The 20,944-nt window shown below is 44.4% G+C and overlaps 1 protein-coding gene across 1 annotated transcript in view; it reads left to right on the top strand.

Annotated features, from left to right (window-relative positions):
* Positions 1-20,944, top strand: part of PLEKHG2 (pleckstrin homology and RhoGEF domain containing G2) — a 458,610-nt gene that overhangs the window by 322,364 nt on the left and 115,302 nt on the right. Inside the window, exons 6-8 of the mRNA XM_078661322.1 lie at positions 12,747-12,793; positions 13,778-13,928; positions 15,998-16,129. Coding sequence (XP_078517448.1) covers positions 12,747-12,793; positions 13,778-13,928; positions 15,998-16,129 — 330 coding nt within the window. The remainder of the gene's footprint in view (positions 1-12,746; positions 12,794-13,777; positions 13,929-15,997; positions 16,130-20,944) is intronic.

The raw sequence follows: 20,944 nt of genomic DNA, 5'->3' as shown, positions 1-20,944 counted from the left end.
CCTGGCGCAGGATTGGCTGGTCACTACATAGCCCGGTTACATAACCCCTGACGGATAGCACGGCCGACTTTGGTGCTGGGAAACCAGGTTCGAGCCTCTTATCGAACCATAAAAATGTATACATGACTTACTTTGGTGTTAAATAAATAGATATTTTAAAAAACAAATAAAAATGATGTTCCGACTAAGGTGTGAAATTGGTGTCGAATAAATACATGTTTTTAAAAACAATTAATATTAATCATGTATCATTGGTGCTGGAGTACAAGGTTCGAGACTGGTATTAAACACTGACAAGCTGTGTGCAAGTTATATGGTCATAAAAATACATGAATGATGGATGCAGGATGGGTGGATGCATGAATGGATGCAGGATGAATGATGGGTGGATGGGTGGATGCATGAATGATGGATGCAGGATGGGTAGATGAATGAATGATGGATGCAGGATGGATGCAGGGTGGATGGATGGGTGCATGAATGAATGATGGATGCAGGATGGGTGGATGGATGGATGATGGATGAATGATGGGTGGATGAATGGATGGGTGGATGCATGAATGAATGATGCAGGATGGGTGGATGAATGAATGATGGATGCAGGATGGATGGATGGGTGCATGAATGAATGATGGATGGATGGGTGGATGCAGGAATGGATGCAGGATGGATGATGGATGGGTGGATGGATGGGTGGATGGGTGGATGGATGGGTGGATGGATGGATGCATGAATGAATGAATGGTGGATGCTGGATGGGTGGATGGATGGGTGGATGAATGATGGATGGATGGGTGGATGGATGGGTGCATGAATGAATGATGGATGGATGCTGGATGGGTGGATGGATGGATGGGTGGATGAATGGATGCAGGATGGATGGGTGGATGGATGGGTGCATGAATGAATGATGGATGCAGGACGGGTGGATGGATGGGTGGCACATGAATGGATGCAGGAATGGATGCTGGATGGGTGGATGGATGGGTGGATGGATGGGTGGATGGATGCATGAATGAATGATGGATGGATGCAGGATGGATGGGTGGATGGATGGATGGGTGGATGCATGAATGAATGATGGATGCTGGATGGGTGGATGGATGGATGGGTGGATGCATGAATGAATGATGGATGCAGGATGGATGGGTGAATGCATGAATGAATGATGGATGCTGGATGGATGGGTGGATGCATGAATGAATGATGGATGCAGGATGGATGCAGAATTGGTGGATGGATGGGTGGGTGGGTGGATGCATGATGCCAACATACCTGATTCAGGCAGGAGACACACTATTTTTGAAGACAAAAATGGCTTTATAAAAACTGTCCCAGTATAAAATTGTTTTTGCTTCAACAGAAGCGAATGGAAATAACATTTCCCTGATTTTTACCTATACTTCCCACTTTGCTGTTCTACACTGTTGGCGTGTATGCACTCCGTCCCTCTCACATAAACGTGTTATCTCTCACACCCTGCTCCGGGGCTTCCTCTTCTATTCGATCACATGTTCTCTTCCCATTCACTCTTTTGCACTCTTCGTTCCTCCAGCTTCCTCCCTCACAGACTCCCACCTAAACTCTCTCTCTCACACAAGTTTACTTTTTCTGTTCTCTTTCTACTTTCTCTTTCCGCTCGCACTCTGCCTTCCCGCTCTCTCCAATGTTGAGTCTCCATCTGCCTTTCATTGTCTCTCTTCTCTGTCATTCTCTTCAGGTTGCTCTTCCCAGTTGCGCTCCCCACGCTGAGACGTTGTGTTCCTCTCGGCTCTAATTGGCTCTCCTTTGTTTGGGTCTCCTGTTCCCGGGCCCTGCAGCGGCTCGCGAGGACCGGGGGCCTGTTTGGGATCAGTGCTGGCTCGCGCGCACATCTCCCGCCTCTTCACTCTCTTCCCGGAAGGTCGCCGTTCCTTCAGTTAGGACTTTAATCTCGTGCCTTATGAGGTCCTCCCATAACCCCTCGCTGGTGGGGGCAGCTTTGATTTGTCGACTCGGACCCCACACGTTCCTCGTCACGGAGGCACATCCTGTGAGAAACGACCAGTGGCCACACACATGGCGCAGGCCTTACTCGCTCCTTCCGCTTGACTGGTTTCTTTCACAGCTCTGCGCCATTGTTCCTCTGCCTGCTAGAGTTCTACGGCTGCGAACTGCTTCATACAGAATCCACCATTTGAGATATTTTCCATAATGCTAAACAAGCTGTGCTGAAGCCATCTTAGTCACGCTGGTAATTACACAAGCTTATGAGGCATGTCAATCAGAGGCCCCTAAGCATCCTGGGAGATTTCGACCCCCACACACTCTCACTGCTTAGAGACCCACCCTTCATCATTTCTCACCCTCTCGATTTTTGTCTGGCCTCCGTGCTTCCCTGTCAACAATTGACTCTATCCCTGTCTGGTCCTCCCAACCACTCTTACTTCCCCCTGTAATAGATTGTCTCTGTAATACTGGTGCAAACTGTTGTAGGTGGATGTGTGTGTATTTATTTGTGTGTATTATGTAAGTGAAGATGGCCTCCATGCCACATCCATTTGTCTTTCCTCCCGCTGTCCACCCATATGGTCATTTACCTTCGATCTAGTGATGATTAAACTCACGCAGAATGAACAAGCATTGGCAAAGACAATAGGGCTCCCCTATTGGCAATGTTGGTTTTGGCAATGTTTTGCAGCCATGCTGTACAGCAGCAGAGATGCTTTGCAGTGTGCCTAAACTCATTTACAAAAGCGCTGTGATGCAGGCAGAGCAAATACTCTTTAAACAAAAAAAATGCATTAGCACTGGATGCATCATAGTCCTTTATTTTACTATTATTATTAGACCTGCTGCACAGCAGCCATGCTGCTATACAGCAGAGGCGTAACTAGAGCCACATTTCGGGGGGTGGGGGGCTACGAAAACATTTAAGGAGTGGCTGAATCTTTAAGCAATCAGCAGAGTGGAGCTGCAGGGGCTCTTAGAAGGGGTAAAACATCAGCAAGGCCTCATTAACATGCAAATGGTCTTTTAAAGACCTGTGAAGTGCTCGGGTACGGCTGTGTGTGTGCCCGGGAAGCTGTCTCACTCCGGGCTGCCACATACAACCGGGGCTGAAGCCCTTTGAGTCCAATGGGTGTTGCACGCCTGCTATACAACATAGCTTAAATTCATTGCCAAGGTCGGAAATGCACATGCTGTACAACATGAACAAAAGGCAGTGGCAGAGCCAATAGGATCAAAGGGGAAACCTATTGGCTTTGCCAGTGCGTGTTAGGTCTTGGCACAACACTCCTGTGATTCTGAGCAAATCAGTTAATCTTCCCATCCTTCAAAAAGGAAAAAATATACCATTTCACAAAAAATCCCATCCCATCACATAAAGCAATCAAATACGCCCATTTTCATGTCTTCGTGAAAATACATTTGGAAGCAGATAACATCTGTTGTCAAAATAAACATCTATTTCAAGGACAAAGGGCTTCTTTGAAGTGTGTGTGGTATAGTAAAACATAGCTACAAATGGCAAGAGGTTCAACAAGGATGACAGGGAAGAACAACAAATAAAAGAGGTGCCTCAATCTCAGCGCAATCAGCAGATAGACAACAATCAAGCTGTAGCAATCAGTACTTGCAAATTAGGAGGCAGTAAATAGGAGTTACAATGAAGCCAGCGAATGATAGGCAATGGGCGGGCTTCAAGCCTCTTGTTGTATAGACTACCTCTCGCAAGCGAGAGCTCATGCAGCTCATGCACTGTCACAGGGGATACCTAGAAATTGAACCTTTTCTGTCCATGCTTTGAAGAGGTTCAATTCTAAGTTTTCCGGGATTCACACCATCATGTAGAATAATATGGGCAATAACGTTGTGGTCTATGGCAACGGGTCACAGACTGCTGTAAGATTCTTGCCCTGCTCAATCTGCAGATGAAATTCTGTGCTACGAAAGTGATTCAGATTAGCTGCCCCACAGTCATTAATGAGCATCTAAACACAAAGACAGTTCTCATTGGCCTTAAGGGCCCAATTAGAACTGCTCAAGTAACCTGCTGGTTTAGACAATCTTTTTGGCTTTTCTGTAACCAGTCAGCATAGCGAGGAGCTTTCAGCGCACCTTTTGAATATTTTTTGGTCCACAGATGTGGGGCAACAAAACGCTAGGTGGTTTCTGTGTTTGGGCATTTAATTAATGATCCACCTCTTTATTTTAGTCACCCATAGAGATCCTTCTTCTAGTAATAAAAAACAAAATCTATTTCTCAGGCGCATTAAAAAATAGATGCACCTCACCCATTTTGCTGTTCAGTAGAAATATTCACTCAGCCCCTCTGATGGCTTGAGGACTTTCCATCATTCCTTACCACATTTATTGATTTAATTGGGTCTGTATACCAATTTCGCCAACTACACAACATAGTTGCAAAAATGGTGCACAAATGAAATGATAATTGCAATGAGTCAGAACAGGTGTAACACAAAATTAAATCGAGAAAAGAGTGAAATAAGTGGAAAGGCAAGGAAAAAAAGTAAATGCACAAAGTTTGTGGGGGTGGATAGTTTACAAGATATATCAGACTTTTAGATAAAAAAGGAAGATTCGACTTAAGGTAAAGATTAGTGGGGCCAAAGAATAAGGAATATGTTTTGTGACCTTTCAAGTTGTGAGCTAAGGTATTCCCTATTGCTTTAAAAGAATGATGGACTTGAGCCAAAATAGCCAACTCTTCACTCATACATTGACTCATGCGGCATGTCCTGGTGTACCTGTGTTGGTTTGGCAGTGTTAATCACATTTAGTGTAAGCTTTAACGGGGTGTACTATGGCAGTGTGGAGAGAGTAAGAGGAAGGATGGAGATGGAAATTTGAAAATGGGTATGAATGTTAAATGCGAAAGGGTAGAGGAGAGAAACGCGAGAAACAAAAATGAGAGCGAGGCTTGGTGAGGTGATGTTAGAAATTATGAAAGGTGAGTGAGAATGGATAGGGGACGCAAGGTGGGAATGGGGTACAATTGATACTGAATAGACTAGGAATAGAGGGGGAGATGAGAGAGAGAAGCGGTGGTATACAGGATAAGTTAGAGCTGCTGAGCGATCTAGAGGGATAAGAGAAAGGAGAAATCTGGATTTTGTGGAGAAGGAAGGTGGGAACAAGTGGGATTGAAGGGATTAGAATGATAAGTGAGCGGCTGGTGGCAGGAGAGGAGGGAGGGAGAGTGTAGGATGCGAAAAAGGGAATAGGAAGGGTAAGTTGATGGTGGCAGGGGAGAGGATAGTGCAAGAGTTTAGGGGAGAGAAGGGTGGAAGGTCAGCTGGCGGAAGGGTAAGAATGAGAATTGAGAGATGAGAATTAGACACATGGTAGAAGGCATATATGGAGTTTGTAGTATAGGTGCTGAAAGGCAGCCGCGGCTCTTGCAGGCAAGAGCGGTGGGGCAGAGTGGGGGGCGATTTGGACAGATGACGGCGAGGGAAATTAATTATATATTTATTTTTCCCTCGTGGTCATCTGTTGAATCCCCCCCACCCAGCCCCACCATCCCACCGCTCTTACCTGTACGGTCCGCGTCTGCTGAACGACAGGAACAGGGAGCGTGATGGAAAATGGAGGTCACTACCAGATATTATACCTGTTTTAATTAACTTACAGCCCTCACTAAGCTGAGCTAAATAGCAGACGAAGTGGTATGTGGACCAGCAGTGAAGAAGAGAAAATCATCAATAATTGCTACAAATTTAATCCATGCTTCCATACAGCTAACAGGACCTATCAGATTGTTCCTTTTTACTCCCTCCATCTGGGGCTCCCTGTGTAAACCAAAGATCGAAGGCGGCAGAAGCCACTCTTATCAAGACCCCATTTGTATGTGGAGTGCAATGGCCAAATGCCCACGGTATCTATCAGATCCTATATGGGAGTTCACCTGTTTTTGGTACATTGTGCAGGAAAATTTAACTTTTCAAGAATAGCCCATAAGAGCATTCAACTGCCGCGCTCTTTCTACATTCTCTCATCTTCCCCTCATACCCTCTCACTCACACCTGTATTGCTCCCAGGCCTTTCTGTCACGCACACTTCCCACATCACACTTTATTTTGGCTCTCATAAACATTTTGCATATAACACAGCCTTCTGTAGAGCACGGGTCCTAGTAAAAGTATGCCTGAACACTATGGCGGAAAAAACAACCGAAGTTGGTGTCTTTGTCCTGGTGCATTGTCGGTATCAAGGAAGGCGCATTAGTCATATCGAAAGTGAAACTTCTTCAAATTCAAGCAAGTTGCAATGTCCGCGTCCAGCACTAGATCGGAGGAGTGTGCTAACGTGGATCTATAAGCACTATAACCTCCAAATCAACATGTGACATTTTCATTTTTCTCTTACCACCAGTGCTTTCAATTGGCTGGTATTTTCTGGTACTGAGTACTTCACTTCTGTATTTTGGGAGGCAGAGTACCTGCATTTCTCAGAAGAAGTGCAATACTTTTAAGTGGAATGTAGTGGCACTTCTCATATGTAAGTAGGCATTCTGGTATAGGTTGGACCACTGGAATTATGCGATGCTGCCGTTTTTTCCCTATAATTACAGATTTGTCGCATTTGCCACATAATTCATCATTCTTTTGCATAGTCTTTGGATTTTAACAAAAAAAATTGTTGCTCAAACAGATGAAAAGTTAATACAAACCCTGCAACATGTGTTTGTTTGCAGTGAAATGCCCTTTGCAAAGATTAACTGGTCATCTTTCATTTGCCTAGTTCTATATTTAATTGTAAATCTAACACTAATTAGGTGAAATATTTGCTGAGACAGTATTACCATGTGTAAAAATAACAAAATAATGAATTGTTACTGTCAAAAAATGTGCCGCATTAGGCCACATATTTTGCTTTTTCTTGCTGCATAATTTAGTCAACTGTGCTGCATAGTTTGGTGCTCCCCTGCTGCCTAATTCCAGTGGCCCTGTACTTCTATTTTTCCATTTTATGCACTGGTTACCTATCAGTTCTAAGTGAGGCGCACAGTCAGGGACGACTTCATCACAGGGGCAGAAAGGTTGGACGCCACTCAAGGAATGTCATTTGTCCTCAGATAGTAGCACAGGCCCTCCAGAGTCAAACATTATTGGTGGGTGGAATAGACAATGAGCACAACAAGTTCACCACGTGTCCTAGACTTCACCTGTTTGGAGAGGATGATTTCTCAATTTAGATCTGTTCCTCTGTTTAAATCCTCCTACACCTCCTCTGGCAATCAGTGTATGAATACTAGTATAATGGGGAGAGTCATAAACCTACATAAGGTCATAGTAAATGCATTAGCTAGAATATAAATTGCAAGAAATTGCATTAAATCAAGCACACACTCTGTGGAGCTATGGGTCCAAGAACTGTTACCACATCATTTGGACTATTATGAGGCATGCAATCACCCATACGCAAATTATACTTGCAATACGCACCTGTAGTATATTTACCCCTGATGCACAGACAGTGGAAAAATAATGACAAACTGCCCACACAATTGTTATTTGCATCTACTTTTTATGTGTTATTTACCAGTATTTTACTGTTTTGCCTGCAGTTATTATTGGCTAGCGGTTGTAGTAATCGTGCCATCTAATGAGTTGTATGCCCAATTTCCCCTCTACTTTTAATTACAGTTAGTGCTAGAGCCAGTGCAATACACTTTCCCCCATTTTTAGCACTGCAGCATGGATCTAAATTATGTTGTTGAAATTAAGCTAAAGTATCCTATATCTAGTTCTACAGATCTAAATTCACACAGAACAAACCAGTAATGTGTTACTTAGTATAGGGAGCTCTCTGTGGCCTCTTTGTGTCCCTTCTCTTATGCCAAGCATACGATATTGAGAGTTACAATGTAAGTATGTTACCGTAGACTTTTTGTTTGTTGGACAATGTGTTTGGGAAGGTGATAGTGGTCAGGTGAGGCAGGAATGAGCATTGCCTTTAGACGTGGGTGGTTGGCCTCCACTGTATTGTTTATGATTGCGTCTCCATGTCTCAGTGCCAAGTATTTCTCTCTGGGTTTGTATGTCAGTATGTTGGAACTGGCACTTTTTGGTTGGCTTAGGTGGTGCCCGAGCCAGGCAGATCCTACCACTCCTGTCAGGGTTAGGTGATTGCACTCACTGTATATTCTGCGCACACCCTTGGGTAGCTTGTACTGAGTTTAGTTTAGTTTGATTGTGTTGAAACGTGATACTAGAGATTAGTGGGTATGGGTGATGTATGTTTGATCCTTGAATTTTATCATGTTGTGGAGTACTATACTAAAATGTTTTTTGATAATGTATTCGATGTATATTTAAAAAAGAATGAATAAAAAATATGTTTATATTTTTCTAAACAATTGTTTGTGTCTCTGGTGTCAGTGAGCTCGTCTGTGTATCTTATTGAATTTCTGACTCTTTTGGAGCCGAGATAAATTAGAGAGGGAGCAGCTTGTTTCGGTATTTCCTAGCTTTTACTGAGCAGTCAGACTTCTTACAGGGGCAATTTGTAAGGAATTGGCACAGCACTCTCACACAATAAATACCCTGAGCATCACAAAAGAGACTTCACACGAGTTGCATGTAAATAAAGTTTTTATTCAACACACACATTGATTAACACAGCATTACATCATGCATTTCTGTTAATAAATCACATTTGGAAATATTACGAGCAGTACTAGGCCCAACAGTGTTAAACTGACATCAGCAATATGCACACTTGGAAGAAATCCTATTTTACCCCCTGCACCCTTATGCAGTGCGATATATTGCCAGAACTAAGCCCACCCTGGAAAATAACGCAATTCAAATCCACACATTTCTCGGGTGCAACCCAGATCTCAACAATATCAGGAATGTGTAGCCACAGGAATTTATAACACTTCTCAGTAGGACCGGAGGCCACGTCTGCACAGGTGAAACCAATGTCAAAACGGAGTATTAGGTGATTAAACAAACCAGTGAAAAAACAGTGCTGTGCGGTGCAACTATTAGCAGGCTGTTCTCATGCAGGACACTCTCCCATTCTCATACAACACCATAACATGGTGCAAAGGATATCAGCAAGTCCATATGAAGCACATTCGCACACACACCCACCTGGCACCATAATGCATTGCAAATGATATCCGACAGGTGAGTTGATAATATGAATGTGGTCCCCGTGGCACAATCTCTCCCTCACCTCTCAGTTATCCCCCCACTACTCTGCCCATAGGTTAGAGTTGTAAACCCCCACACCTCCCGCTATACTGGTTTAAGGCTGGAGTCAGACTTAATCAAAGGCCTAGTATCAGAGTAACCAGGCTACAGTGGACAAATGGGGGGTTGGCCACCACTCAGGATGTTCACCCATTAATGCGGAGCAGAATCGGGATAGAAGTTGTCCTAGTTCAATCAAGAGCTTCCTCAATTCGCCTTCTGGCATCAGCCCAGTTCTGCAGAGCTGTCTTGATCCCCTTCCGATAGCTCTCAGTAGTATTCCTCAGCCCAGACACTTACTCTCACCACCCAGGCCTGATCTGGGTGATACTACCTGACAAAACAAAGTTGTTAAGGAGGAGAGGGCAGTTGATACACCGCACTGAGGGCAAGAAGGAACGCTCGGTGATTGGGGTGCAGCTGTACCCGTACCCCACTTGAAGTGATGCTCAATGTCTGGTGAGCATTGAACCAAGTCACACCAGACAATTCGGTCACAATGAACCATGAGTCGTGTCCTCCATACCTCCCTGGAAATGAGGCACAACTTCTGCGGCACGATGATACGACTCTCCACGGGCAATCCGGTCACAATGAAACTAAAGTTGGGTTCACTATACCTCCCTAGAAATGGTGCACGATGATCCGAGTTTCACCACACAATATGGTTACAAGCAACCACAAGTTGGGTTCCCCGTACCGCCCTGGAAATGAGGAACAAGGTCTGGTGCGCGATGATATGAGGCCCAGCCGACAATCCGGCCTCAACAACCTGCAGTCTGGTTGGCCGTACTTCTCTTGAATGAGGCACAACCAGTGCTTAATTTGAGCCGGTGGTTTCTGGTGCTCAGCCCCAGCACTTCCTTGTCAGCACTGGAGCTTGAGACAGCCAGCCACAAGTTGATACTATCTAGCAAATTTCGAGATGACCACAACAACGCTTAATTATTAATGATATATTCATTAAAAATGACTATTACCTGCCACCCAAGCCATTTTTACAGCTTTAGGGACAGCACAGCCGTAGTAGTGCCTCATTCTGCCTCGTATGGTACTGCTTGTGTGTGTGGGACCAGATTGTCTGGTGCGACTAATATCATCGCGCACCAAACATTGTGCCTCATTGCAGGAAAGTATGGCGAAGCCGACTCTGGGTTGATTGTGACCGGATTGTCTAGTGCGACTCGCATCATCATACACTTAGCATTTTGCCCAGAACTTAAATTGCAAAAAAATAAGTGCCGGGGCTCTCATCAGGAGGCTACTGAAGCTTCCACCACACATTGCCCTGCTATGCTGCCAATGATAGTAACTACACAACTGCTAACCATCACACTCCTACAAGTGTGACAATTCAGACTATTTCAGGCCCCCAAAGATGTCTGGCTTCCCGGAGGCCAAGAGTCCAAATCTCTTCCCAATCCATCCAGCCAAATCCTCAAATGGCAGACATCTGTCATTCCAGTTGCATGACCAATGTTTGAGTGTCTTCGGGGAATGCACAGATGTGCTCCCTCAGCCTCCAGTGTGGACTGTAGAAAAACTAAAAGGCACACAAAAGAGTTTAGCGCAGAAAAACTTCTCACTTTCTAGAAGAGGTATTTCTAAGCTAGTAATAACAAATCCACCTTACCACAATGGAGGATTTTTCATTGCAAGTCCAATGATAGTAAACAACATGAGGCTGCTTCACTGTAAGCCACCTCTGCAGTGTAAAGCAAGCTCAGCCATTCCAGATGTTAACCTATGGGGAGAGCAAACCTCACAGTTAGTAAAAACACACATGGGGGTTCTTCACTACCTGGGTCGGTAACACGGGTATACCTGCCCTGCCTTTCACCTATCACTTTCTCCCACCCCCTACCCCCCAGGGCTCATCCTAGGGGTGCTTTAGTGTTAGTGAAAGGCACCCTCAGCATTGTCCAATTATGTAGAACGGCCAACCTGAGCAGAAGTGCAAATGCACACACACACAGGCCTGCAATGGCAGGCTTGAGACATGTTTAAAACACCAGGTAAGAACCACTTCCTGACACGTGTAGGAAGGGCGCATGCAATTTCACACTGCATTACAGTGGGAAAGTGACCATAGTCCAAAGGCCACATAAAGAGAAACAGCAAACCCATGAGTAAACAGCAAAAGGTTTAGGGAAACAATACCTCAAGAGTACCAAGTCCAAAACAGTGTCACCATTTTAAATTACTCATCTCAGTTTCTCCTTGCCTGGTGTCCTCTTGACCATGTGCTTCCCAATACCCATGCCACCTTGTCCTACGTTCCTTAGTCCCCATGTTTGTTTCTCTGTGTCTCTATGTCTGAGTCTCCCTATTCCCATGTATGTGTCCCTCTGTTCCCATGTTTACATCTCACAATCCCTTTGTCCATTTTTCTCAGTTCTTTGTCTTCTAATCCCAGAGGGCACCTCTCCCAGCAACCTTAGCCCCACTGTTTGTTTCTCCTACATGCTGTCGTCCCATATCCTGGTGCCTGATGCACCCTACCTCAGTGCCACTCTCTCCCTACTGTGATTTCCCATTGCACTTCTCTCTCCCTTTACCGGCACAAAAGTCTCCCTATCCAGGCACCCGTGTTCCTTGCCCCAGCACTCTTATCTCCCTGTGCAGGTACCCATGTCTCAGTATCAAGCATGCGTATCTGCCTGTCCCGGCACCCATGTCTCCCTGTCCCGGCACCCATGTCTCCCTGTCCCGGCACCCATGTATACCTGGCCCAGTCACCCATATTTCCCTGTCCCGAAACCCTTGTTTGTCTATTTTAGCACCTGTTCTTCCTTTCCTAGCACCATTAAAAAAATACATTTGAAATAAGTATTTTTGGACTTGAGTGTTGTCATCTACACCTAATGTATCCATAACTCTATTTAAAATCAATTATCTTCCGATGTAGAAACATAGCTTGTGATAATCGTATAACCACTGTCTGTCATTCGGTTTGTGTTACTGGACCACCTGCTCTCCATCTCCCAATTTGATTAAAGGGTAAATCTAAGGAAGGTCGTACTAAGTTTTTTTTACCTTCAGCAAACTTCATAAAGGTCTTTGGAAATTTTTTTAACTTCTCAAAGTTGAAGAATTTTTACCCTTTGCCCTTTAAGTAAAAATCATGACTCTTGCTGACAGAGTCAAAAAAGCTAAAAGTGCAGAGAAAAAGTTTGCACATGCTTTCCTTCTTGGCTGCTTTCAAATAGCGAAACAATGGTTTCTCAAAGCAGTGCAGGTTATCTTGCCGTGCACAGAAATAATTTTCTTTGGAAAATGTGAACTAATAAACCGCACAAATTTTGCATTTAGGCAAAACTGGACATTTTATAAAAATGTACCAGTGAACAAAACAATTGATCAACCCAATTCTTGAACCGCTGTTAATGTTATCTGTAAGTTCAGACAGAGGAGACCACGTCTGAATCTTTCACACTTTCTGTTATCTTTTCTTTCCCATCGTCCATCACTCTTTCACCTCAGAGTAACTGTTCTCCTATTGATTGTCTATTTGTTTGTCTTTTCTTTCTTTTCCAGAGTGAAGAATTTGATATCTACACCCTGTACTGTATGAACTACCCCAGGTAAGTACTAGTTATTTTTCTCCGCCGTCACTTTGGGGCATTGATGCTGTTCATGCATTCACTACTAGGGCATCATCGTTTCTTCATCCTCTGTGGAGGCCCGATGCCCTTGCGTACTCACAGCAGGTCCTCCATTTCCTACTCGCTCATTGGTCATTGCCGCTGCTTAAGAACCTTATCGCATTTCCTCATGTTCTTTTTTGCCACTGCAGACCCTGCAATTCACTTGTGTTTTGCAAGTCATATGGTTCATGCATGTTGAAATCAGTTTCTGCAGTTCCTGCATGCTTAATGTAGGCCCTGTTGAGGCACTCTGCATCTTAGATACTCTGTGCATGACCTACAGGCCCCAAAGGCTCACTATAGTTTCTGGAGCCCCTCATTGTTTGCTGCTTACCCGTCCAGCCACACCCTCTCTTCCTTCTGTCCTTTCTTACTTTCTTCCTTTATATTCTCCCTACCATCCATCCCTTTCGCTCTCCCTTCCTCCTTTGATACTGTCCTACTCCACCCTGCCCTTCTCTCATTCCTCTCTTCCTTCCTCTACACCACCCTCCCTCCTTTTCTGATTTACAGCTTTCTCCCCATTTTATTCTCCTTTCTTTTTTCTTCTTGCCTCTTTTCAGTATTTGCCCGCACCATTCTTTTATTTTTTCCATCCTGCTTTTTGTTCCTTAATTCTTTTTCTCTCTCTCCCACCTAGTAATCATCCACCCACCCCATCACTCCCTACATCAATCTTACCCTTCCTTACTTCCTCCCTTCACTCTTTTCCTTCCTTCCTTCCTTCCTTCTTTCTTCCTTCCAATACTTGTTTTCCTCCTGTCCTTTCTGTCCTCCTTCCCTTTTTCATCCTTCCTATGGTCCGTCCTCCTTTGTCCCCCGCTCTCTACCTCCAGCCATTCCTCACTCCCTCTTTTCCTTCATCTCTGTTGTTCTGTGGTCTTACTGTTCTGACAGATGTCTTCGCTCCATCTCTTCCAGCTCTGTTTCCGTCTTGCGGGAGTGTATGAAGAGCGAACCCTTGGCCAAGTTCTTCCGGGAGAGACAGGCAATGCTAGCTCACTCACTGCCTTTGGAGTCCTACCTTCTGAAGCCTGTGCAGCGGATTCTCAAGTACCATCTCCTGCTGCAGGTATGTAGTGTGGCCATCTTGGTTAGTCACTTACACTTCCGGCTGGTGCCGCCACACAAGCCTTCAAGAGTTGTTCTAAAACAAGAACGTTTTTATACTTTGTTTCCAGGATTTAGTTTGTTTGTACTTTTTCTTTTGATCTTTGCTTTTTCATTTATTTTTTATTTTCTCTTTTATGATTTTCTGTTTTAGATTTCTCTGTAGGTTTTGTTTGGTTTTGTTTAACTGAACTCCTGTTGGTCACCTCCAATTATCTCAAATACAGCGAAAGCCATAGTCTCTTTAGAGTAGTGTTCTTTCGCACTATCTTAGGGCAAACAAAGCAAACACAAGGAGATGATAGACGGAGCGCTGGAACTTTGCTGACACTCACCTCCAGTCACAGATTTGGGTTGAATCCATCATCAATCTTTAGCTCACTATCTTGGCATGCCAGGCGCAAAATATTTTTTCTCTTCTAAAGCCAATTCAGTGTCACCAAAAATGTCTACATGGTCACCTCTTCTCACACTCCCTGACCTTCTGACCTCCCATATTATGTCTTGTATTTTCATCTGTCATATGCCTTTCTTAAAATGAGCATGAATCGTACACTGGGCCTTGCCATTGGTAGCTAGATTTGCTCTTCACAAATGGTTGTATGTCAGAATATTGTTTGCAAAAATACCTTCTGATAGAAATACTGCCTCCCAAATATCGCTACCCAAAATATGAATGCATTGGATGTATAGATTCTATTATAATCTCCAAAGGGGCAATATTTTTGTAAATGATGTTCAGGACACAATATTTTTGTCAGATGATACCAGGGCTATGATATTCTGGTATCATACTATGGAGCTATCTCTACATAGACAGATAAATTGATCCCCCTGGTATATTTATCTCCAACATTGTTCAGTTTAAAGTTCTCTTAATTTAGTAACAGAAGTAAACCACTTGTCTCTAATAATACTATTTAATGACCTATTATTTCCCGTATTCCTTTAATAGCCCCCCTGAAAAACACTTGCCACCCTTCATCTGGGTCTCTTACTATTGTACTGGACTGTGTTCCAGAAAGTTTGGGAACTTCTTCCGATCCCAAATCACTCTAAACTCAGGTTGTTTGGGCATTGGCTGAATCTGTCGGCATAGATCTGCTCAGGAACTGTGCTGTCACTTAATGCTAGAGCTCCTGCCGCAGGCCTAGTAGAGCCCTTTTTTTGGGAGAAGTTGGAACTGCAAGCACTCTTTCAGTGTACACTACTAGGACATTCCTTGACTGCCTCATGCTGTTTGAAGGCGCTCTCTAAGTCATAGCCAGGGTTCCTACTCCATCACCTACAGCATCCCATGGAAATAGGATTGCCCCAATTATGAGTTCCTTCAAAGCCAGAGCTCCTACTACAACTCTTACAGTGGAGAATGACAAGAATCTTGAAGTATACACACACTGTGGGCTCGTCCACTGTTGACAATCCTACATTATTCTCTACAGTGGCCAGAAGTGCACAAGGAACTCTTTGACAAACAGAGTAATCTAATCCATTCCCTATAGCCTCCCTTGACTGGAGTCTTGGCCTAAGTACACTACATGCTCATTCTTAGCTAACACTTCTACATAACACAATGTGTATTCGTAAAGCACATTTTCACTCGTGGGCATCCTGGCACTGAATAACAGGTGTTTATTGTTACTCAACCCAATGGTACTCATTCTATCGACTTTAGAAGGGTGGAAGTCTGAGGGGACCCTCCAGGATTTGAATCTGTGACCATGAGGTCAAACACAGGCCCCTACAGTAGACGCATTAGTCCACTAAGCCACCAGACCCGACCAATGCTTGGTTTGAGAGTCTTGGACTGCACACACTATGCCTTTCCTAGGAGCACATCCTTGTCGTACACTGTACCACGTGCTGTTGGTTAGAATATGTTACTGCAGCACATGCGAACTCGGTTAGTGCACACTATACCTAATCTGAGCTCCTGCAGGGAGCCTAGTTTTAATGTTAGATATTGTTATGCAATTTTGAGGATTCTTGCAAATTTGTCCTAAACGTTTTGCCTTCTTCTGGTGTTTGCAGGAATTAGCAAAGCACTTTGATAAAAGCGCACAGGGGTATGAGACGGTGGAGGAAGCCATCATCACCATGACAGCCGTGGCCTGGTACATCAACGACATGAAGCGGAAGCAGGAGCACGCCGTTAGACTGCAGGTGCGCAACAGGACACTGTGATGATCTTACAGAGTAAGGCTGCATAGAATACAGGGCAGGACTGGCTGCATTGGGCATCGGGCGATTCCCCAGGAGGCTGAAAGGGTGGGGGCAGGTTTTGTTACTGGGGGCCAGTTTTGCAGTGGTGCTGCAATATGTGTCGCAGTAATAAAGCATCAAGCAAATGTTTCCAGCCTCTTGGGGCCAGCCAGTACTTCACCAGTGGCTGGTCCGAGAAAATTGCCAGGGCTGCTTTGGGTTCCCAGTCTGACCCTGGTAGACTATATGTTATTATGTGAAACTAACACTGCAAAACAATCCGAACAGAGCCCCGCTCAGTGCCATCATAACTAAGCTCTGCATAGATTCATCATAACTAGGCACCAAGCACCCGCATCACTATCCGAACTAACCAGCACACAGATCTGTTATAGCTCATCACCATGCACTAAACAGAACTACCATTATTAAGCACCACACAAACAATATGACCAACCACGGCTCAGTTGCATGATAACTAAGAATTGCAAGATTCCATCATTACTAGCAGTCGCGGCTGCCACCGAGTAGCATGGGTGGGGTGGGTGATAGAAAAATAAATTAAAACGTTACTTATCTTTCTGCCGGACTACCGCCTTGCATCGTCCTCTACTGTTCCTGCTTGAAGCAGGAAGCACACACAATTGGCTTAGGGAAGCCCCTAAGCCAATTACAATGCTGCAATGCAGCGTTGTGATTAGTCTGAGCGCTGCGGTTCAGCGACAGGGACTATGCGCCTGTGCATGTTCCTCATCAGGCTGTGTATTACAGCCTGGTGGAGAATATGCATAGTGCGCATGGCGGTTTGGCCAGCCCAAGACAGCCGGCCAAACCGTCATGCCCGCTTAAATGCTCCAACCACTCCTCCCCTGCTCGCTGTGACGACAGCCATGCCCTGCTCCGTCCCCTAAACCTGCCTGACAATGGAAAAATAAAATTATTATAACATAGTGTTATTATAATTTGTATTTTTATTTTTTCCACTGCTCAAAATGCAGTGGGGCGGTGCTCCTCCGCCTTTGCAGAGGGGTCGCCACTGATAACTAGGGACCGACCACCGCACATCGGTTTCTGAACTAAGCACCGGCCAGGTCCTTGATAACTAAATACTAATCACTGCACAGAACCGTTATAACTGAGCACTACTTAAATACCGCAATCCTTTCTGAGACTCGTAAAGTTTTCTTGTTTGTTGGGACTTTGAGATTTGCAGGCCTGTCTTTAATAAGGTCCTGCTGTTTGGCTCCTGCACTTTATTTCCCCTCCCATGCACACTCAGTTGTATCTGTGTTTGTGGCTTTGATTAACTTTTCATTGGGAGGACAGAAGAGAGCAGGCCCTGCTAGGAAGTTTACAATCAAAGTATCAAGAATGTGTCAAGCAACTAAGGAGACTCCCTCTGAAGCCTGGAAAAGTTGCATTGCCTCAGAATGCAGGGAGAAAGCACACACTGTAAGAACCTTCAGAAATGGAACTGATAGCTAAGAGAAAACATCCATGGATGGAGTGATACAGCACCGGGGAGGGGGTGGTGGGAGCAAGCCAGGCAGCTAGGTTGTCGTAGGATTGTTCAGAGGCTACTGGAAGAAAGATGGCAAGAATAGAGCTGTATAGCACTGACAGGTCACGAGGGAGAGACTTTAAGGCACATGCATCAAAGCATTTTGCGATCGCAAACGGTGCGAATCGCAAAAATCGGCCGTTTGCGATCGCAAAAATTGCTTTTGGAATGCATGAAACTAGTAGCCCCTCGCAATTTAAGAAATTGCAAAATTGCATTTAAGGAATCGCAATTTACGATTCCTTAAATGCAATGCAAGAAAGTAAAAAGATTCGCGATTTCGCAATTAAGAATCGCAATTTACCATCACATGTAAGGTGATGGTAAATTGCGATTTTTTTTAAAAAAAAGCATCAAAGTGCATTTTTTAATGTCCCATGTTAAGCACACACATGCCTCTGGGACATGTGTGTGCGTAACATGGGTGCACATATCAATTAGAGGGGTGCAACAGGGTGTCCTTTGGACACCCCTGCACCCTTGTATTCGCATTCTCCGTTTGCGAATCGCTAATTGCGATTCGCAAAATGAAAATGTCTTCCCATTCATTCCTATGGGCCTCTAGGCCCATAGGAATGAATGGGGAGGGATTCCTTAATTGCGAGTCGCAATTTGCGAGTCGCAATTAAGGAATGTTTAGAAATCGCAAATTTTTCTGCAATTTCTACATGCATAGGCATTTGCGAATTCTTAATTGCGATTCCTTAAAAATCGCAATTAAGAAATCGCAAATGACTACAATGATGCATGTACTTGTTTGCTAATTGGAATATCACAGTATTGTGACCCTACAGCACTGACAGGGAGGTCTCTGCTGTAGGCAGAGCACACTGCTGGATTCCTACAGCACTGCTGTGGCACTACTGGGGGAGATACTTATTGAGAGACTATCTGTAAGGTGCCCGGATTCAGGCCTAGTAAGAGAGAAGAGACGAGGGAGATGTAGATGCCGTTTACAGTCACATCACCATTCATGCTGGCAACACACACACACACACACACAAATTGATACGATTAACCTTAAGAAATATACACTCACACACACAGACATATTTGCACAAACTCATGAACATCTACACATATTCACATACAAACAGATTCACACAAACATACACATTCTCAGACTTTTACACCCACATGCACACACACACACACACCCCTTTAACCCTAAAGTAGACAAAAAGAAAAATACAACAGATATACACCCTATTTGTGTTTACATTTGGCTCATCATACCAGTCACACCAATCACACAAACCACTTTGAGATACACACCATCCTTATTTAGATATTTGTACACATAATATGCACTTGCACTAACTTATCGCTGCACACACCCCATACATACTTTAAAGCAACGTTCTTCTTTCTATGCATCATACACCTGCACACACCCACACACACGTTAGCCATGCAGCCTATATTCAGACAAATGCCATTCATGCCCGTACAATAACAAGGTCAGCTCTTCTTGGATCGCTTTCCGTGTTGCTCCTTTATAAACTTGCAAAGTAGCAAAGGAGAGAAACTCAAAACCTTCCTCTTCGTTGCTACTGTTTCTTTTTCTTATTTGAACAAATATACGCAGAGCAGTTTTTTAGAATACGTATTTATATTAATGAATTTTTTGTAAAAGATAATTTTAGAGTGAACTTGGCCACATACCCGATTTTTAGAATGCCTTCTTTTATATGCTTTTTTTCTTCAAAACTGCAAAATGTCTTACAAATGTACAATTTTGCACCTTTTTGGTAAACATTTGTAAGAGTGGTAAGGAAGAGCATACCATTCTTCTAGCACTTTGCAAAAGGTCGATGAAAAAAAGTATTTTGATAAAAACATTGATTTATAAATGAATCTATTCTTTCAAGAGAGCTGCCACTGTCATCAAGAGCTCCAAGTCCTCAATCTTCAGCACACTTCACATCATATACTCAGCACAAAAGATGCAGCTGGATAAAAAGCCAGTGCTGATAACCTCTATTTTGAGGACATGTTCAGGACATTGTTAAAAAGTGAACTCCCCTAAAAGTAGCTTGAACGCTAATATCTACTCTGCCTGAACAATTATGCGTTGCACCATGAAGGATTTAGTGAGATTCTCACGGGATAAGGCACATGGATGCCACCAACAGCAGGGATAGACAAGTATGGGTTGCAATTTTTAGGTACCACTGTGTGTGAGAAGTCTTAAACAGATGTCCACTCTGATTGTGACACCTAGATGGCGGAGTCTACCAGTAGAAGGATGTGTCCCCCTGTAAGGGCATGTGTAGGAGTGGCCTCTACTATGGGCTGTCTGAAGAGCTGGACCCCCCTTGCCTCCTGCAGCCGAACAGTTCGGTAATTGTCAGAGGGGATCTCCAAGTCTCTCGATGCTGTCACTGTATTCGCTGCTGCTTTCCCTGGATGTCACGGCTCTGCGATCCGTTTTGCCCAGTTTCTCCCAGAGGTGCTCTGGTATCTCCAGATGATGTCCCCCACTATTTGCGCTTTCCCCATGGAAAGAGCAAATAGCGCTTTCTCCACAGGGCCTCTCTTTGGAGCTGCATTGCTCAGAGGCCCTGCCTCTAGTCTCCATTGCCCAAAGTTGCTCCACAAACTCCTCCGTTCCCGCCTTTCCTGCTCAGGTCTAGCTATTGCTGCTGTTGGTGGGTTGTTAATCATTACTGATTGTGAGACACTGACTGTATGAGAGTACGGCCGGTAAAGATTGCAGAAGGAGAGAGTCTGAAGTCCTACTGAGGGAGTGAATCTGGATGGAGGGTTAAATGTCACAGAGATGTTGGTGTGCGGGAGACTCCTAGGACATCCCTCCATGTTTTAGACCTGTGGAACAGTCTTAGTCGATCACTTTATGGGTGGATTTGGCACAACCATCTTCTCTAAGTGAATGCAACAGGCTCCATGAATTCTGCTGTCATTTTGCAGTGGGAGCTGTTGAGTGCTGCCCCGTTATCAAAATGGATGCGGTCATCTAGAACCTCATGCAATTGTATGTCTGTGGACCGCGTACAGGGGCTGCTTTTGCTAAATAGTTGGGGTGCGTAGAGGTGGTTGCCGGTAAACTCTGTCACGTGGCACAGTTTTTGCTGATATCCGCACTCCAAGAGGAGTGCGGATTTGCAAAACTCTGCCAACTCTGCAGTCGGAGAGGAGTTTACCACCCGCCCCTATATTCTCCCAATCCTTTAAAGCAAAATACTCAGTATATT

This window comes from Lissotriton helveticus, chromosome 9 (genome assembly GCF_964261635.1).
Source record: "Lissotriton helveticus chromosome 9, aLisHel1.1, whole genome shotgun sequence".
In the NCBI taxonomy this organism is placed as follows: Eukaryota; Metazoa; Chordata; class Amphibia; order Caudata; family Salamandridae; genus Lissotriton; species Lissotriton helveticus.
The sequence above is the reverse complement of the archived record's forward strand: the minus strand, read 5'-3'. Positions and strand labels throughout refer to the sequence as shown.